General features: G+C 44.4%; 1 protein-coding gene across 1 annotated transcript in view; it reads left to right on the top strand.

Annotated features, from left to right (window-relative positions):
* Nucleotides 1-13920, top strand: part of LOC307086237 (cadherin-6-like) — a 33072-nt gene extending 19152 nt beyond the window's left edge. The window contains exons 4-12 of the mRNA XM_079751376.1: nucleotides 1-75; nucleotides 1718-1891; nucleotides 2535-2722; nucleotides 3777-4027; nucleotides 6237-6373; nucleotides 6479-6600; nucleotides 7593-7710; nucleotides 8148-8399; nucleotides 11078-13920. The exon at nucleotides 1-75 is cut by the window's left edge and continues 45 nt beyond it. Of these exons, the coding sequence (XP_079607502.1) occupies nucleotides 1-75; nucleotides 1718-1891; nucleotides 2535-2722; nucleotides 3777-4027; nucleotides 6237-6373; nucleotides 6479-6600; nucleotides 7593-7710; nucleotides 8148-8399; nucleotides 11078-11631 (1871 nt within the window). The 3' untranslated portion in view covers nucleotides 11632-13920. The remainder of the gene's footprint in view (nucleotides 76-1717; nucleotides 1892-2534; nucleotides 2723-3776; nucleotides 4028-6236; nucleotides 6374-6478; nucleotides 6601-7592; nucleotides 7711-8147; nucleotides 8400-11077) is intronic.
* The last annotated feature ends 1781 nt before the right edge of the window (nucleotides 13921-15701 follow it).

Raw genomic sequence — 15701 nt, 5'->3', positions numbered from 1 at the left:
TGTATGGGAACAGTGCCAAGCTGGTGTACAGCATCAGCGAAGGCCATCCCTACTTCTCCGTGGACCCCAACACCGGTAACAAGCACACAGTAACCCTTCTCTTCATGAACAACGCTGGCAATACTGGAAAACTGCTTTTTTTTTGCGTGGAATCACTATTCTAAGATGATGACATAATGTCCACACTCAAGTGTCAAGTGTGTTAGTGTCACATCACAAATATCCACCGCAAAGAGAGGGAAATTATTCTGTGCAAAACCTCCTATGACTTCAGCCCTATGGTTACAAGAATTAAATAAGACATAAATAAAAACAAAAGAAAAATGATGTGTATTAATGTAAACGATGTAAAATAATGGACAAAGATATATAAATAGCTTACAGTGCAAAATAGCAAATGAGTAGATATGAGCGAGCTCTCTGGGACTTCTGGAAGGGCTACAGACATGGTGTTGTAATCAGTGCTACCTTTCACGGGTCATAATACCACACAGAGATGCTTTGTGTGGTATCGGTTGTTGCTATCATCTCACCTCTAACGGCTCAGGGCAACGGGCAAAAGTTGGTATTCTGCAGGGAGAACATCCAAACATTCAGATGGACAACGGAACGAAAGCATCAACACTCAATTACTCAGTCTGATGACGCGAGACTTGGTTTGATAACGTAGGAGAAATCTGAATCCTAATTCAGACCGTTTTCATTAAAATGACCAAAGGAAGGAGTCTACTGGGTTAGCATCAAAGGGACCTCTGCACAACCCGAACAAAGAAAACAATTGTCATTAAAAATCAGTTTTAATCACATATAAATGTATAATACTTCAATATATAAACCTGAATCCAGCATCACTTTGTATAATTGGTACGGTAATCTCTTGCAGTCATCAGGTTTAAGGAGGGTAAAAGGTAAATAAATCAACCACAGTGCCAGAAGAACAATCCCTTGGGCCAGGGAGTGATTACTGTCGGGGCTGGATTAAAGAGCAGTGATACTCCTGGATCCACATGCATTTGATACAGAGAGGGTTAGCCCATCTGCTAGCCACGAGGGCCAAGGGAGGATCTCTATAGAGATGGACTAATCAAATGATACCAGATACGAGAAGAGGGTATCAAAGTGACAGATTTATAGTCCCTGGAATTTACAACTACTGTGAATTAAAGGGGATTAGATGAAAGGAGTGTTATTTTGCAAGCGAGGCTTGAACTCGCTTGCTGCACACTACTACTCACAAACACACAACTGGAAATGAAGATGAATGAATTGATCTTCATGCTTTCCCATAAAATGAGCTGTGAATGCTGGCAATTACTCAACCCAAGAAAATAGGAAAATGCTGCAACAATAACCACTGAACGCCACTGAATTTTGATGTGTACAAGTTATCTAAACACTGCGTTGATGCAAAGCCCGAAGCACACTTTCCTTTTCGGGGCTGTATTGCTGTTCAGCATTTAACTCGAACCTTATCCTGAGTTTTTAATCCATTCTAGTGGAGGTTTCGCCCAGGATGAATCCATCCCAATGCTGTGTAACCCAAAGCATCCCTTCACACCTGATTGAAGTGCTTCTACTCCGAGATTGTGTAGTCGTTCTCTAGCGCAGTGTATTAGGGCAGTCGGCCCCAGGAATGAACCGTGAATGACAGGACTGACGTGTGGATCACCTGAATGTGAACCGTGTGTGTGCGTGTGTGTGTGTGTTTCCCTCCCAGGTGTGATCCGCACGGCACTTGGCCCCGGGGACATGGACCGGGAGCAGAAGGAGAGCTACCAGCTGGTGATCGAAGCCAAGGACATGGCCGGGCAGAGGGGGGGGCTGACTGCGACAGCCGACGTCAACATCACCCTGACGGACGTCAATGACAACCCCCCGCTGTTTACACAGAGTAAGACACTACACACACACGTCCTCCTGGATGGCATTGTGGTTCTCTGTTCCCCTAGTGGTGACAGCCTGTTGAAGCAGAGCAGCATCTGCAGATTGTCCATCCCTCTTCTGCTCTAGTCTAGTCTTGACAATCCATTCGGTTAGGTATCCTTGAATACTTGATTGAAAAAACCTTTTAAAGGCTTTTAAAGTTAAACAAATATAAGATTTTATGTCAAGGCACACACACGAACGCACTGCATACGCTCTCTGGCTTTAGTGGACAGATTGTGTCATTACTCCAGTGTTTATGTCACAAAGATCACATAAGCTCACACACACACACACGCACGCACGCACGCACGCACGCACGCACACACACACACACACACACACACACACACACACACACACACACACACACACACACTTATTCTCAGTCAATGAACATGAAATAAATTCCTTCTCAATGTGTGGAGAACATCCTGCCTGTCCCAAAGAAACAACCATCCAGGCATGTTCATTTGTTTAATTCTTTGCCTTGAATCCAAGGCAAAGAATTAAATCCGATTTGATGAATATATGACAGTGAGGAGGAAAGACAGCACGTGTCATCTGCACTGGGACTCCACTGAACGTAGTGTTCATCTGTTTCTGTTCAGGTATATTCCAGTTCAGCGTCCTGGAGTCGTCCCAAACAGGCACACCTGTGGGCCGGATCCGGGCCACAGACAAAGACATCGGAGAGAATGCAGAGATGTTCTTCACCATCGCCAGTGGCGACGGCATGGACATGTTCGACATCTCCACAGACCAGGCCACCCAAGAAGGAGTCATCACCGTCAGCAAGGTCGGGAATGAACCCAGGGTGTTTCCACCTTTGTCAAATCATCGTTCTCTTTTATTTTACTTTTTTTTTTACTAATTATGAACAACTGGCTCACTGGCTCACAAAAAGAGGGAATCTCAAAAAGAAATTAAAAACAGTGGTTTAGTAGTGGATCCATTTATGGTACTCAAATAGACGGATGACCAGTTGTTTAATATGCAAGACTCCATCCAATTCTAACAGACAATATGCATGTCTCCCCATCCTGTCATTATCCTTTGGATTGTATTTTTCTATTGTATATTGATGATTATGGCTGAAAAGATTATGGCAAAAATCGTGTCCTGCTAATTACCTCAAAACACCTGCAAAGGTTTCCTGAGCCTTTAAACGCTCTCTCCGTCTGGTCAGTAGGTTTACTAATAATGGGGAAGACTGCTTCCTTCACAGGCAAAAATGTGTGTGAGCTTCAAAAGGAGTGGACTAAGGCAGGAGTCAGTACATCAGGAGCCATCGCACACAGACGTATCCAGGAAACGGGCTATTACAACTGTCGCATTCCTGGCGTGAAGCCACGCTGATCTAACGACAACATCAGAAGCGTCTTACCTGTGCTAAGCTAAAAATAGCTGGTCTGTCACTCAGTGGTCCAAAGTCCTCTTTACAGATGAAAGTCAATTTTGCATTTCAATTGGAAATCAAGGTCCAAGAGTCTGGAGGAAGAATGGAGAGGCACAGAATCCAAGTTGCTTGAAGTCCAATAGGAAGTTTGCTATAGGAGATATGAGAGGAAGCATTGAAACACCTTTCCTTAGCGTTTAGAGAACTCAAACAGCTGCCATTGGATACTTCTGGCTAATTTCACACTACCTTCCTTAGCAAAAACATATTCTAAATCAAAATCAAGGGTTTTAACTGGAGTTTTTCTTTGCGCTGCTGCGGAGTCCGACATTAACCTTGATCCCTGTGAAGGCTGGCGTCTTCATGACAGAATGTGTTTTAGAGCACATGTCAAAGCCATCTCTTTGCCTGTTGCACATTTAACTAACGACAACCACCCATTTCTCCCCGGCAGCCGTTGGACTACGAGAGGAAGCGCTCCTACACGGTGGAGATCCAGGTCCAGAACACCCAGGTGGACCCCCGCTTCCCCTCGCCCGGCCCCAAGGGCGTGGCCACGGTGCGCATCGGCGTGGAGGACGTGGACGAGGCGCCGCTCTTCAGCGCTGCCAGCTACCTGATGGAGGTGAGGGAGGACGCCACGCCGCGGGCCGCCGCCGGCTCCGTCAGCGCCCAGGACCCTGACGCCGCCCACAGCCCCCTCAGGTAACTCACCCCCTCAGGTAACTCACCCACTCACCCACTCACCCCCTCAGGTAACTCACCCCCTCAGGTAACTCACCCACTCACCCACTCACCCACTCAGGTAACTCACCCCCTCAGGTAACTCACCCCCTCAGGTAACTCACCCCCTCACCCACTCACTCACTCACCCACTCACTCACTCACTCACTCACCCACTCACTCACTCACTCACTCACTCACTCACTCACTCACTCACCCACTCACTCACTCACCCACTCACTCACCCACTCACTCACTCACTCACACACTCACTCACTCACTCACTCACTCACTCACTCACTCACTCACTCACTCACTCACCCACTCACTCACCCACTCACTCACTCACTCACACACTCACTCACTCACTCACTCACTCACTCACTCACTCACTCACTCACTCTCTCACTCACTCACTCACTCACACACTCACTCACTCACTCACTCACTCACTCACTCACTCACTCACCCACTCACTCACTCACTCACTCACCCACTCACTCACTCACTCACTCACTCACTCACTCACTCACTCACCCACTCACTCACTCACTCACTCACTCACCCACTCACTCACCCACTCACTCACTCACTCACACACTCACTCACTCACTCACTCACTCACTCACTCACACACTCACTCACTCACCCACTCACTCACACACTCACTCACTCACTCACCCACTCACTCACCCACTCACTCACTCACTCACACACTCACTCACTCACTCACTCACTCACTCACTCACCCACTCACTCACCCACTCACTCACTCACTCACCCACTCACTCACTCACTCATTCACTCACTCACTCACCCACCCACCCACCCACTCACTCAATCACTCACCCACTCACCCATTCACTCATTCACTCATTCACTCACCCACTCACTCACTCACAGGTCAGGTACAGGTCAGGAACAGTGCTACACAGGTCAGGAACAGGTCAGGTACAGGTCAGGAACAGGTCAGGAATAGGTCAGGAACAGTGCTACACAGGTCAGGAACAGGTCAGGAACAGGTCAGGAACAGGTCAGGAACAGTGCTACACAGGTCAGGAACAGGTCAGGAACAGGTCAGGTACAGGTCAGGAACAGGTCAGGTACAGGTCAGGAACAGTGCTACACAGGTCAGGAACAGGTCAGGAACAGTTCAGGAACAGGTCAGGAACAGTGCTACACAGGTCAGGAACAGGTCAGGAACAGGTCAGGTACAGGTCAGGAACAGGTCAGGTACAGGTCAGGAACAGTGCTACACAGGTCAGGAACAGGTCAGGAACAGTTCAGGAACAGGTCAGGAACAGTGCTACACAGGTCAGGAACAGGTCAGGAACAGGGCTACACAGGTCAGGAACAGGTCAGGAACAGGGCTACACAGGTCAGGAACAGGTCAGGAACAGGTCAGGAACAGGTCAGGTACAGGGCCACACAGGTCAGGAACAGGTCAGGAACAGGTCAGGAACAGGTTAGGTAAAGGGCTACACAGGTCAAGAACAGGGCAATACTACACTTTTTTCCAACTATTTGATATTATTTAAATTTTTAAAGTTTGGAGGTTTTTACTGTTGCACTTACTCCAGTCAGACTTTAAACAGTTGAACTCTGTCACAATCTCAGCTATTCAAGATTTCTACATGTCTTATACTATGAAGCTCTATTTAACATGTTTATTGAACACACCAATTTTTTACTGGAAATGCATTTTCTAAAAATGATATTTGCTCTTCCCTTGAGGGCTGATCCCAGTTTAATGTCAAAACATTAGACATGCTCAGGCATAATAAAAATGAACATGTTTGCCAGCTAATGCATGTAATACCATAACATAACTTGGCTTTGGAGCTAGTTAACTCGCATTTGGTTGATTTGCCACATTAACACACAATCTCTCAATGGTTGTAGGATTAATATTGTCCACTGCTTTCTAATTAAAATGAATTGTCACCCTCACACGTTTAACAACCTTCCCACACAAACATATTCGTTATATAATAATAAACCAGTGCATGTCCACTTGTAGGGGTTCTTTGGGGCTGACATGCACGTGTGCAAATATGCCCTCCCTGGGTTTGTTACTTTGACTTATTGAAGTGATCAATATCTTACAGAAACACTTCACTTGGTTCCAACACCATCAACCAAAAGGATTGACAACGTATTACTTGGATTCCATCCACTGTTTATCTTGCAGGTACTCTATTGACCGCCGCACGGACATAGACCGCCTGTTCGACGTCCACCCTGGAAACGGATCCGTCTTCCTGCTCAAGAGCCTGGACAGAGAGGAGAACGCCTGGCACAACATCTCAGTTATTGCCACAGAGTTCAGTAAGTTGCTCAAACAAGGGAATTAACTGAAGAGAACATTTAGAGAGAGTTCTTTGTGTGAGAATTGAGAATGCGTTTAAATTAAAACGTTACATTTTCCTTTAGACAAACCTCTTCAGAGCAGTCATGTGCCGGTCTTCATTCGCCTCTTGGACATAAACGACAATGCTCCCACCTTTGCCACCGTCTACGAGACCTTTGTCTGTGAGAGGACCAAATCGGGACAGGTAAGGACGACACAACTCATTTTATCACAAGCCCCTTCAGGGTTTCCCCTTTAAACTCTGTTCACTCATGTTTGTTCTGAAAGAACATCGCGCAAGAATTATAATCACTCAATCAATCTATGCAACGTATCTAAATCTAAATCAACTGCATTCTGTGTCTTATATATATTATGTACATTATATATGTCTTCTATAAGGTGCAATTTTTAATGATTGCACTACTGGTTAGATGTTACACTGCATTTCGTTATACTGGTTGTCCTTACTTGTGCAATGACAATAAAGTTGAATCTAATCTAATCTAATCTAAATGTGGATGTATGCCTGCTTCTACATCCACGTATGTTGTAAGTGTAAGAAAAAAAAATGATGTTGAATCAATCCATGCTTACCTCTTTGTTTCGGGTGGAAACCCGTAGCTTAATATACGCCAGACACAAGCACATCCTCAACATCAACCCAAGTGACCTAATCATTAGGGTTAAAAAAGGCATGTTTAGTTGTACATGGATTTAGTTGTTTTGGTCTGAACCATTCGATCAAATATCTTTATACACCTCAAATGTATGTATATTCTGCAAAGGCCTACATGTAAACACTTGGCCGCCCCCAGTCCAAGTGAACGCCTGATGGGCGTATGGGTTTACAGGAGATTGCTGGAGGTATTCCAGGGTCAATTCTTTATGAACACATTGAAGGGTAAAGGTCTCTTATTCACAAGCAGTGTGCCTAATGTTCCTCGATCAAAAGCAAACTGCTTCCCTGGAACGGGGCCATTATGGATCTACGTTGTTTGGCTTGTGGGGAACCTGCAGGGAACAGACAACACTAAGAAGACGGGGTGGCAAACATGTGGTGACCTAAAAACGAGGTCACGTGCCAAAACGTTTGGGAAACCCTGCTTAATCAGCAATAAGCCATTTGATGTGTCCATTTTTGTCCGTGCCTCTTAATGTATTGATCATAAATGTTTCATTTGATCTTCCTGACAGCGCATTCAGACGGTGAGCGCGGTGGACGCCGATGAGCCGGCCTCAGGCCACCGCTTCTTCTACAGCCTGGCTCCCGAGGGAATCCATCACAGCAACTTCACCGTACGCGACAACGGAGGTAGGAGTGACTGGGGTCAGACAGGACTAGTTGATGACGTTAACTAGTCTTCACTTTGTGTCTGAAGCATTAGTTTCTTCCACAGGATTATTTTTGTTTTGGAATCTGATGATGGGAATCTGGTTGTTTGCTGGTTTTCTGTTAAAAAATAGCTGCTTTATCGCTGCATTTGTTATAACCCAGGTCTGTTAGCTAATTGAAATGGCCACCTAAGCTGTCGTATAGTCTCATTAGCAGTTTTTAAGTGTATGTTAATGTAGGTGCACTACCAATTTCAACAAATCAAGTTGCAGCTTTCCGTTTCAACGTTTGAGTTTTTTTTTATAATATTCCAACAAAGGTTTCATTTTGTTGGCAGCCGTTTGTAAACCAATTAGAACAGCAAAAGTTTAGTTACATAACGACTAAAAAATATTCCCTGTACCCACCAAAACCAGACAACACTGCAGGCATCCTGACACGGCGCTCCAGTTACAACCGCCAGCTGCAGAGTGTGTACATGGTCCCCGTGGTGATCACCGATGGGGACTACCCCATGCAGAGCAGCACCGGCACACTGTCGGTGCGCGTTTGCTTGTGCGACCGCCACGGGAAAATAGAGTTGTGCAACACAGAGGCCCTGACCAGCTCGGCTGGCATCAGCACCGGGGCACTCATCGCCATCCTCCTCTGTGCCGTCATACTCCTGAGTAAGTGAGGAATGTTTAGGAATTGAAATCGGAGAGTGTGTGGTGTGCTTTGTTGGCAAAATTGTTGCCTTCCAGAAACGCAATGACCAAAGGTTTAGTTTATCTTCATCTCTTGCAAGGTGTGTGGTCTCCAGGGCCGTAGCACCAAATTCTGGGCCCTGTATACAAGAGGTACTGATGGGGCCCCCCCAAATTCCCCCTACCAGCCCCTTGCGCAGAATTGTCGAGGGGGGGGGATAACGACGATGATTGTTGATGGGGGGGGGGTGAGACGTGGCCTGGTGGCAATTGGCCACTGAGCGTAGTGTGCGGCTCCTACCACTACGGGGTGGTAGAAAATTCAAACGATTTTTATTTTATTTTTATTTTTTCCTTCCCATGGGCCCCCCTCTCCCTCAAGCCTGTCCACCTTACACCCACAGTCCGTCGGCCTTGGTGGTCTCTCACGTTTCATCATTTGAAAGATTATGTAGTACAGGTGTTCTCTAACTTTTCCTACTGGTGTACCCCCCTCTAAGATATTATTTCAGCTGAGTAACCTCTTCAAGGGCACAAAAAAAAATTGTCGGGAAAAAAATAAATGAACATCAATAATTTATGTGCGTTCTATTTGGCAGTGCAAACATGAACATTAAAAGGTTGCAAATACTCACAATTTAGTGAGAAACATGGGCCTGTGCTTCTTGCAACAGTTGGCTAAAGAAGCACAACGCCAGGGGAGGGTCATAGCATGAAGAGGTGAATCCAACTAAAATATATTCTTCCAGAAATTTACACATTTGGTGTTTCTGGATGCACATTATTTTTCATGGATTCTCCTTTCTTCTTGTTTCAGATTTACATTTCAACCACTCGTTTTCTAAATACACCCTGCAGTATTCCAAAGCACCCCTAGGGTTACGTGTACCCCCTTTGAGAACCACTGATCCTAGTGTTTGCCAGCTCTATTTTAAATATAGCATAAACATATGAAAGCTGAGACTCCACAGAGTCTAAAAGTATAAGCCTTATCAATCTGTGATCTTATCTCAATGAACTAGATTTGAAAGAATAACATCTGTAATACACTTTTCCAAGTTAATCCAACTATTGATGACACACACACACACACCCACACACACACACACACACACACACACACACACACACACACACACACACACACACACACACACTTCTTCTACACTTAGTTGAGACTGTAACACTGATTGATTCAACCATTTCAAACTACGTTTTATAACTTTCTTCCTTTTATGACTACTATGGCTACTCAACCTTTCAAAACATCTTAAACTATGTCACTTTACCAAAACATATTAAACGTCAATAAGAACTTGTTATTATTGTGATTATTATTAAAATTATCTGATATTTACCTACCATACCATACCTACCAAGCTCTCCATTTCCGGCACGCATGGAATACTGCTCCTTCTCAAAATATAGATTAATTTGCCCTTTACCCAGGGATTGATATATCCCCGGGACTGCTCGCATGATTAGCCTCACAAAGCCAGCCTAAATCGGGCCAACTCAATGCCGGTTTTGCCTCGACATATAAGAACACAGCTTGGCTCCAGACCACAGTGAACCCTAGGGAGAAGGATCTCCAACTGTTCTGAATAAGCCGGGACATCCCGTATTTTGGGCTAAATTGGTTTGTCCCGGACCTCCCTTGTCCCGTATATTGACTGCTAATCTAGTTGGTCACGCCACGGGTGAGGTCACCTGTCAATAATTGTCCGTCATCCAAACACAGGCCCTCTCATGCGAATCAGTTGCACCATTCAACTGGAATTGGCACAATTATACTATACGTACGTACAGCGTGATTGTGCCAATTCTAGGTAATTTCCGGTGTTGTTGGGTCAGTTTGGTTTCGGCAAATATGGATATACCTGTGAAAAAGAAAAGACTGCGCAGCCAAAAAAAAGGAATGGGAAACAAAAGAGACATGGGTTAGGCCCGTCAGTAGTGAATCAACGAAAGCCTTCTTTACTTTGTGCCGTTGCGAATGCTCAATTGGCCATGGAGGGGACAATGACCTAACTGAGCATGCTTCCACTGAAATGCACAACAAGGCCACGCTAGGTAAAGCCGCTAGCGATATCGGTGCATGCTTCGTGATATCCACAGTGGAAAATGACAAAATCGCGGCAAGTGAAGCTTCATGTGTGTCGCAGATGCAAACAAAGGATTTTTTTTTTTCCCCAATGTGAGTGAGATATTTCTCTGCGGCTGCTTGGGTAGGGAATTCACTGGATGTTAGAGACATCACAGACTATGCAGCAGAAAATGCCAATGTTAAACTAGGAAGACACCACTCTGAGTTCCAGTTATTGAGCAGTGCCAACAATCGCATTCTGAAAGCGAATTGCTCAGCTCACATAACTCATAACACATGCAAGCACACCTGCCATCAGCTGTCAGTGGATATTGAGTGCATTGTTCTGGCCTACAGTCACTTACCAGTATACTGTAGATCTCAGAGAGGAACTGCTGAATTTTTTTGCCTATGTTGACATTGGGTGGTTTGAAATTCTGCGACATGTTTGCACACAATGGCTCTCCCTTCGTCCAGCGGTCGATCATCTCCATCATACTTCGGCTTCTTTGGGAGACCTGTCCTGTGGCACTGGGGTCTTTCCTGTTGTCTGACTCTCTGTCTCCCTCCCCAGTGATCGTGGTGCTCTTTACGGCACTGAGGCGGCAGAGGAAGCAGGAGCCGCTGATCATCTCCAAGGAGGACGTGCGGGACAACGTGGTGAGCTACAACGACGAGGGCGGCGGAGAGGAGGACACACAGGCGTACGACATCGGGGCCCTGCGCCACCCGGAGTCGGCCACCGACGCCCTGGAGGACGCGGCCAAGCAGAGGCGGGACATCCTGCCCACCGGTAGCCTCCTTTACCCCCGTGGTCACAGCGGTGCCCGGGGCCCCTCGTGCCGCGTCGCCGTGGCCCACGCCGGCGCGGCGGGGCGGGACAATGCCGACGTGCGGCAGTTCATCAACCAGAGGGTGCTGGAGAACGACTGCAACCCCACCGCGCCGCCCTACGACTCGCTGGCCACATACGCCTACGAGGGCGCGGGCTCGGTGGCCGAGTCGCTGAGCTCGCTGGGCTCCTTGTCGTCGGAGGGCGAGCAGGACTACCACTACCTGAGCACCTGGGGGCCGCGGTTCAGGAAGCTAGCAGACCTGTATGGTGCTGAGGACGCCCACTTCTGCTAACACCAGGGAACTCGGGCATGGGCACAAACAAACAGGTGTGTGTGCGTGTGCAATGTGTCCGTGCTTGTGCGGGCATGCATGTCTGTGTGTGTGTGCGCGTCTTCAGGAAACTGTTTGATTGTGAAGAAGAGCATTTGTCTCACGGAGACAGACGTGGATGTGATGCGGGTGTTGGGGCTGCGTATTGTTAATTCAACTGTTGAATATGGGTTATGTTGATCAAATTTAATGTACTCATTATTTGCTTGCTACAGAACAAAAAACATACCTTAAAAATATAAAGACGAGGGATTTAGGAACTCTATCTCAAAAGGGACAGCTGAAGCATTCTTTCACAACAACTTTTGTAGCACATATGCACATACGCAGTATGGATTAATAGTCTGATAGCCTTCACAAGCCTTTTTTCCGTCATTATGATCAAAACGGATTTGTGCAGAAAAATCAGCCAGCACAGGATCCCTGCCCCCTAGATTTTCCTCTCTCTGCAAACATCAAAACAAATGGATGACAATATATTTTAAGCGTGGATGAAACACCAATTCAAAACCAAAACCTGACATGATTGGCAATTTCATTTGAAATGCACTTGGACATTTTATTTCATTCAGTGTTACAATTCAGTTTATAATTCAGTGAATTATTTGATTTTCAGAGCCTAATTCTAGCCTTTCTCGTCAACAAATGGCTGAATAGGCCTATGCCTCGAGTTTTATCTGTTGGTTTTATGTGATTCCTTCAGCAATTTCAGCAGAGAAAAATCAAGCCAACATTTTCCTGTGTTTACCAACATTAATATGTGAAGACTTTTTTTGACAAAGTGGCCTTCAGAACCTCCCTCCTCCAGCTCCTTGAAGAACAATTCGTCTGGCTGCCAGGAGGGGGACACATGACTTTTTATATCATATGATCCTCTTCAATTCACTGTTTTGTCTAAAGTGAAAGTGATTTCAGGAGAGCAGAGCTGGACCTGAAAGATTTGTTTAGTTAAAAAAAAAGAAAGTCATGGAAGAGAAGAGCAAATGCATTTGTTAATTTTGTTAATGTGCTTGCTGCAGTTTTGGTGTTGTTGTACTTTGCTGTACAATTCTGAATGTCATATATTCAAACTCACTGTTTGTACTTATGTTTTTTTCTCACATAATAACAAAATAAATCAAATTTAATTTGTGTGTAAAAAAAATTACTACTAAAATTAGTTAACAGCAAGAAAAAGTGAAGTGCGCTTAGGAAAAGCATCTAAAAAAATCGGTGTTAAATCTACAATGTCTTTTCTAATTTGATATTGTTATAGCCTCTCCGTCGTGCAACCCTTTATCGTTTTTTTTTAACAACAACTAATTTCAACGTGCGGGGCAACACACCCACCGGCGGGAGATCAGCCAATAAGAACAAAAGGCAGGAGCATCAATGGGCCAACCGCAATGGGCCGTCTGACCGTAGCGATACTCCGCAAACTCTAAAAACTAAACAACGCTAAGCTCACCAAACAAAGCCCCAGAAACAGAACTACCACAGTTCCCCCTCAACGGCATCTGGTTAACAACAGAACACGTGGACTGGGCTTCGGCAGTGGAAGCAGATACCAAAGAAGCCCGGACACCGATCCGGGCATCGCTTTCATTCCACTCTCTGGATAAACCCATCAAAAAATACTAGGGCAAATTGGGACAGCATTAACAGATACCCATAACAAAAGCTCAAATGTAAGACTTCTAGAAAAATCATAATTAATATATTGTGAACCAGTGATGGTTGGACAAGATTAATGCACTGCCATTTTCATCAGTTGAAATTATTACATCTTTATTTCTAGTAGAGAATTTGCCACAGTGTATACAGAATTTGAATAATTCTACTGACAAAATGAATGAGCCTTACACACAGTGTAACAGTTAGCAAAAATAATGCACAAAATATTAAATTCACAACAGTTAACCTATATATTACATGATTATACACTGAATTAATTCAATACTTTAACACTCTATTTAATGGATTTTGCGTAAGAAGCTGGCGATTAAAGGGCAAAACATTCTTGGGGAGTTAATATTGTTGGATCCGAAAACTCATGACAGAAACGTGATCGATCTTTACTTTGTATCCGTTGTATTTCCAGCTATTTTGTATCTAACATTTGTAAGGCACAATGACATTCCTGAATTCTTTCAAAAAGAAGACCAAACGTCCAGCTTTAATCTTTTGTCATTTTGGAAGTGTTTGCTGTTTGCAGGCTACTGTTCATCTTCGATGTAATGTAATATAAATTGTATAATTTTATCAATAAACTTTTTGCAGTTACTTCCAAGTGTTTCCATTTACCCTATAAATAGAAAGGTTCCTCTTAAATCGTGGTAAGAAATAAGTACTCTGAAGTATAAGTAATGAGTTGGTTTGAGGCCAACGGCCAACATATGTGATCACCCCATTTTATCATGAGTAGAGCTAGTGTGCAAAAGTACATTTTGGAGCTTCTGGTCTGGAATAAGATGGGGGAACTGATTGATTGATTGATTGATTGATTGATTGCTTGATTGATTGATTGATTGATTGATACTGATAAAATAAGCGTTCCCATTGCATTTTTTTGTAGATCATATTGTTGGTCTGTGCAATGGGTTACCCATCAGGCGGTTATATTGCCCGATGGGTAAGGCCTCCCACTGCCCAGTTCGCTGTTGCACTTTCATCGTCTTTTTTCACCACATAGAGCAGTGTTGGATTCCTGTGTATAGGATTTCATGAGGTATACCCAATTACCACGCTGCTGGACTCTGTTAATTGAGTAGGGCTCACAGACAAATGAGCCATCAATACACCAATACCAATTAATCAGACCCCCTGCCGTTCAGCTCCTCCACACACAGTCTCAGCACTCCTATACTTTCTGTTTCATCACAGCTGCGTGATCACTCACAGCACTTCTCTGTAGGCTGTAGTTGTGGATCAGGCCAACAACGCTATTGGTCTGAACGACAATGACAGCCTTCAGATAAGAGGCAAGAGTCAACAAAAGCCAAAGAGGCTGATAGTTGACCACTAGCAGGGACAAGACGGCCTCAAACTTGCCTGTTGTTAATATGCATTTTATAATGCGCTTGAATAGTTACTGCATCTCCAAATGGTGAATGATTAATCCCTACCAAAAAGGGAAAAATATATATATGTATGTATGACACATTTGACACGTTCTAAACATAATACAAATGATCGCTCCTGTTGTATTAGAAGAACTAAATAACTTGTTATAATAAAATAATTTTGCATGATGACCAGTAAGGTTATGTAATTTGTGCTAGGGTCGCCCCCTTAACTAAAATACAGTCTAAACCAGGAGTCTTCAACCTGTTTATCCAGGGATCCGTTTGTTAGTATATTTTATTAATGATAGAATACTGTTGCATTTAACCATGCCTAATAATATATGTATATACAAGCTTATTCACCTATTGGTATACACAGCTTTGGTGTTATTACAAAAGATCTATAGTTAACAATTAAAATAATTCAAATCAATGTATCAGGCTCAAACTTTTAAAATGTAAACGTTATCAATTTATATTTGACAATAAGTTTGTAGGTTATGTGAGACCATATCTATTGTATTGTTTTGTCCTTGGCCCTAGCAGTATGTCTCAGTGCGTAGCTTGGCTCCTCTTGGGGAGATGGAGGTTCACCCCGTGGAGAAACTTTGATTTGAGGTTGAGGAAAACGAGGGGGGTAAGGCTACAGCAAAGATTGCTTTCTGCATTAAGGTTCATGGGATGGCGGAAAGGATGGTCCCGGTAAAAAAGAAAATTGGTGCATCACAGGTCTGCAAGACACATTCATGCTACATATATTGCACCCCATACATATTGTACCCCAAAATAAGTTTGCTCTCTAAAGTCAACATGTCCACTTTTCAAATAAATAAAGCATACATAAACAAAACATAAGATATATACAAAAATGTGTGTGTGTGTGTGTGTGTGTGTGTGTGTGTGTGTGTGTGTTTGCGAGCGCGTGCGTGCGTGTGTGTGTGTGCGTGTGTACATGCAGTTGCAGACATGGCAATGGGTGGCTCCGTC

Source organism: Pollachius pollachius (genome assembly GCF_949987615.1).
Source record: "Pollachius pollachius genome assembly, chromosome: 14".
NCBI classification, from domain to species: Eukaryota; Metazoa; Chordata; class Actinopteri; order Gadiformes; family Gadidae; genus Pollachius; species Pollachius pollachius.
This window is presented reverse-complemented; position numbering and strand designations above follow the sequence as displayed.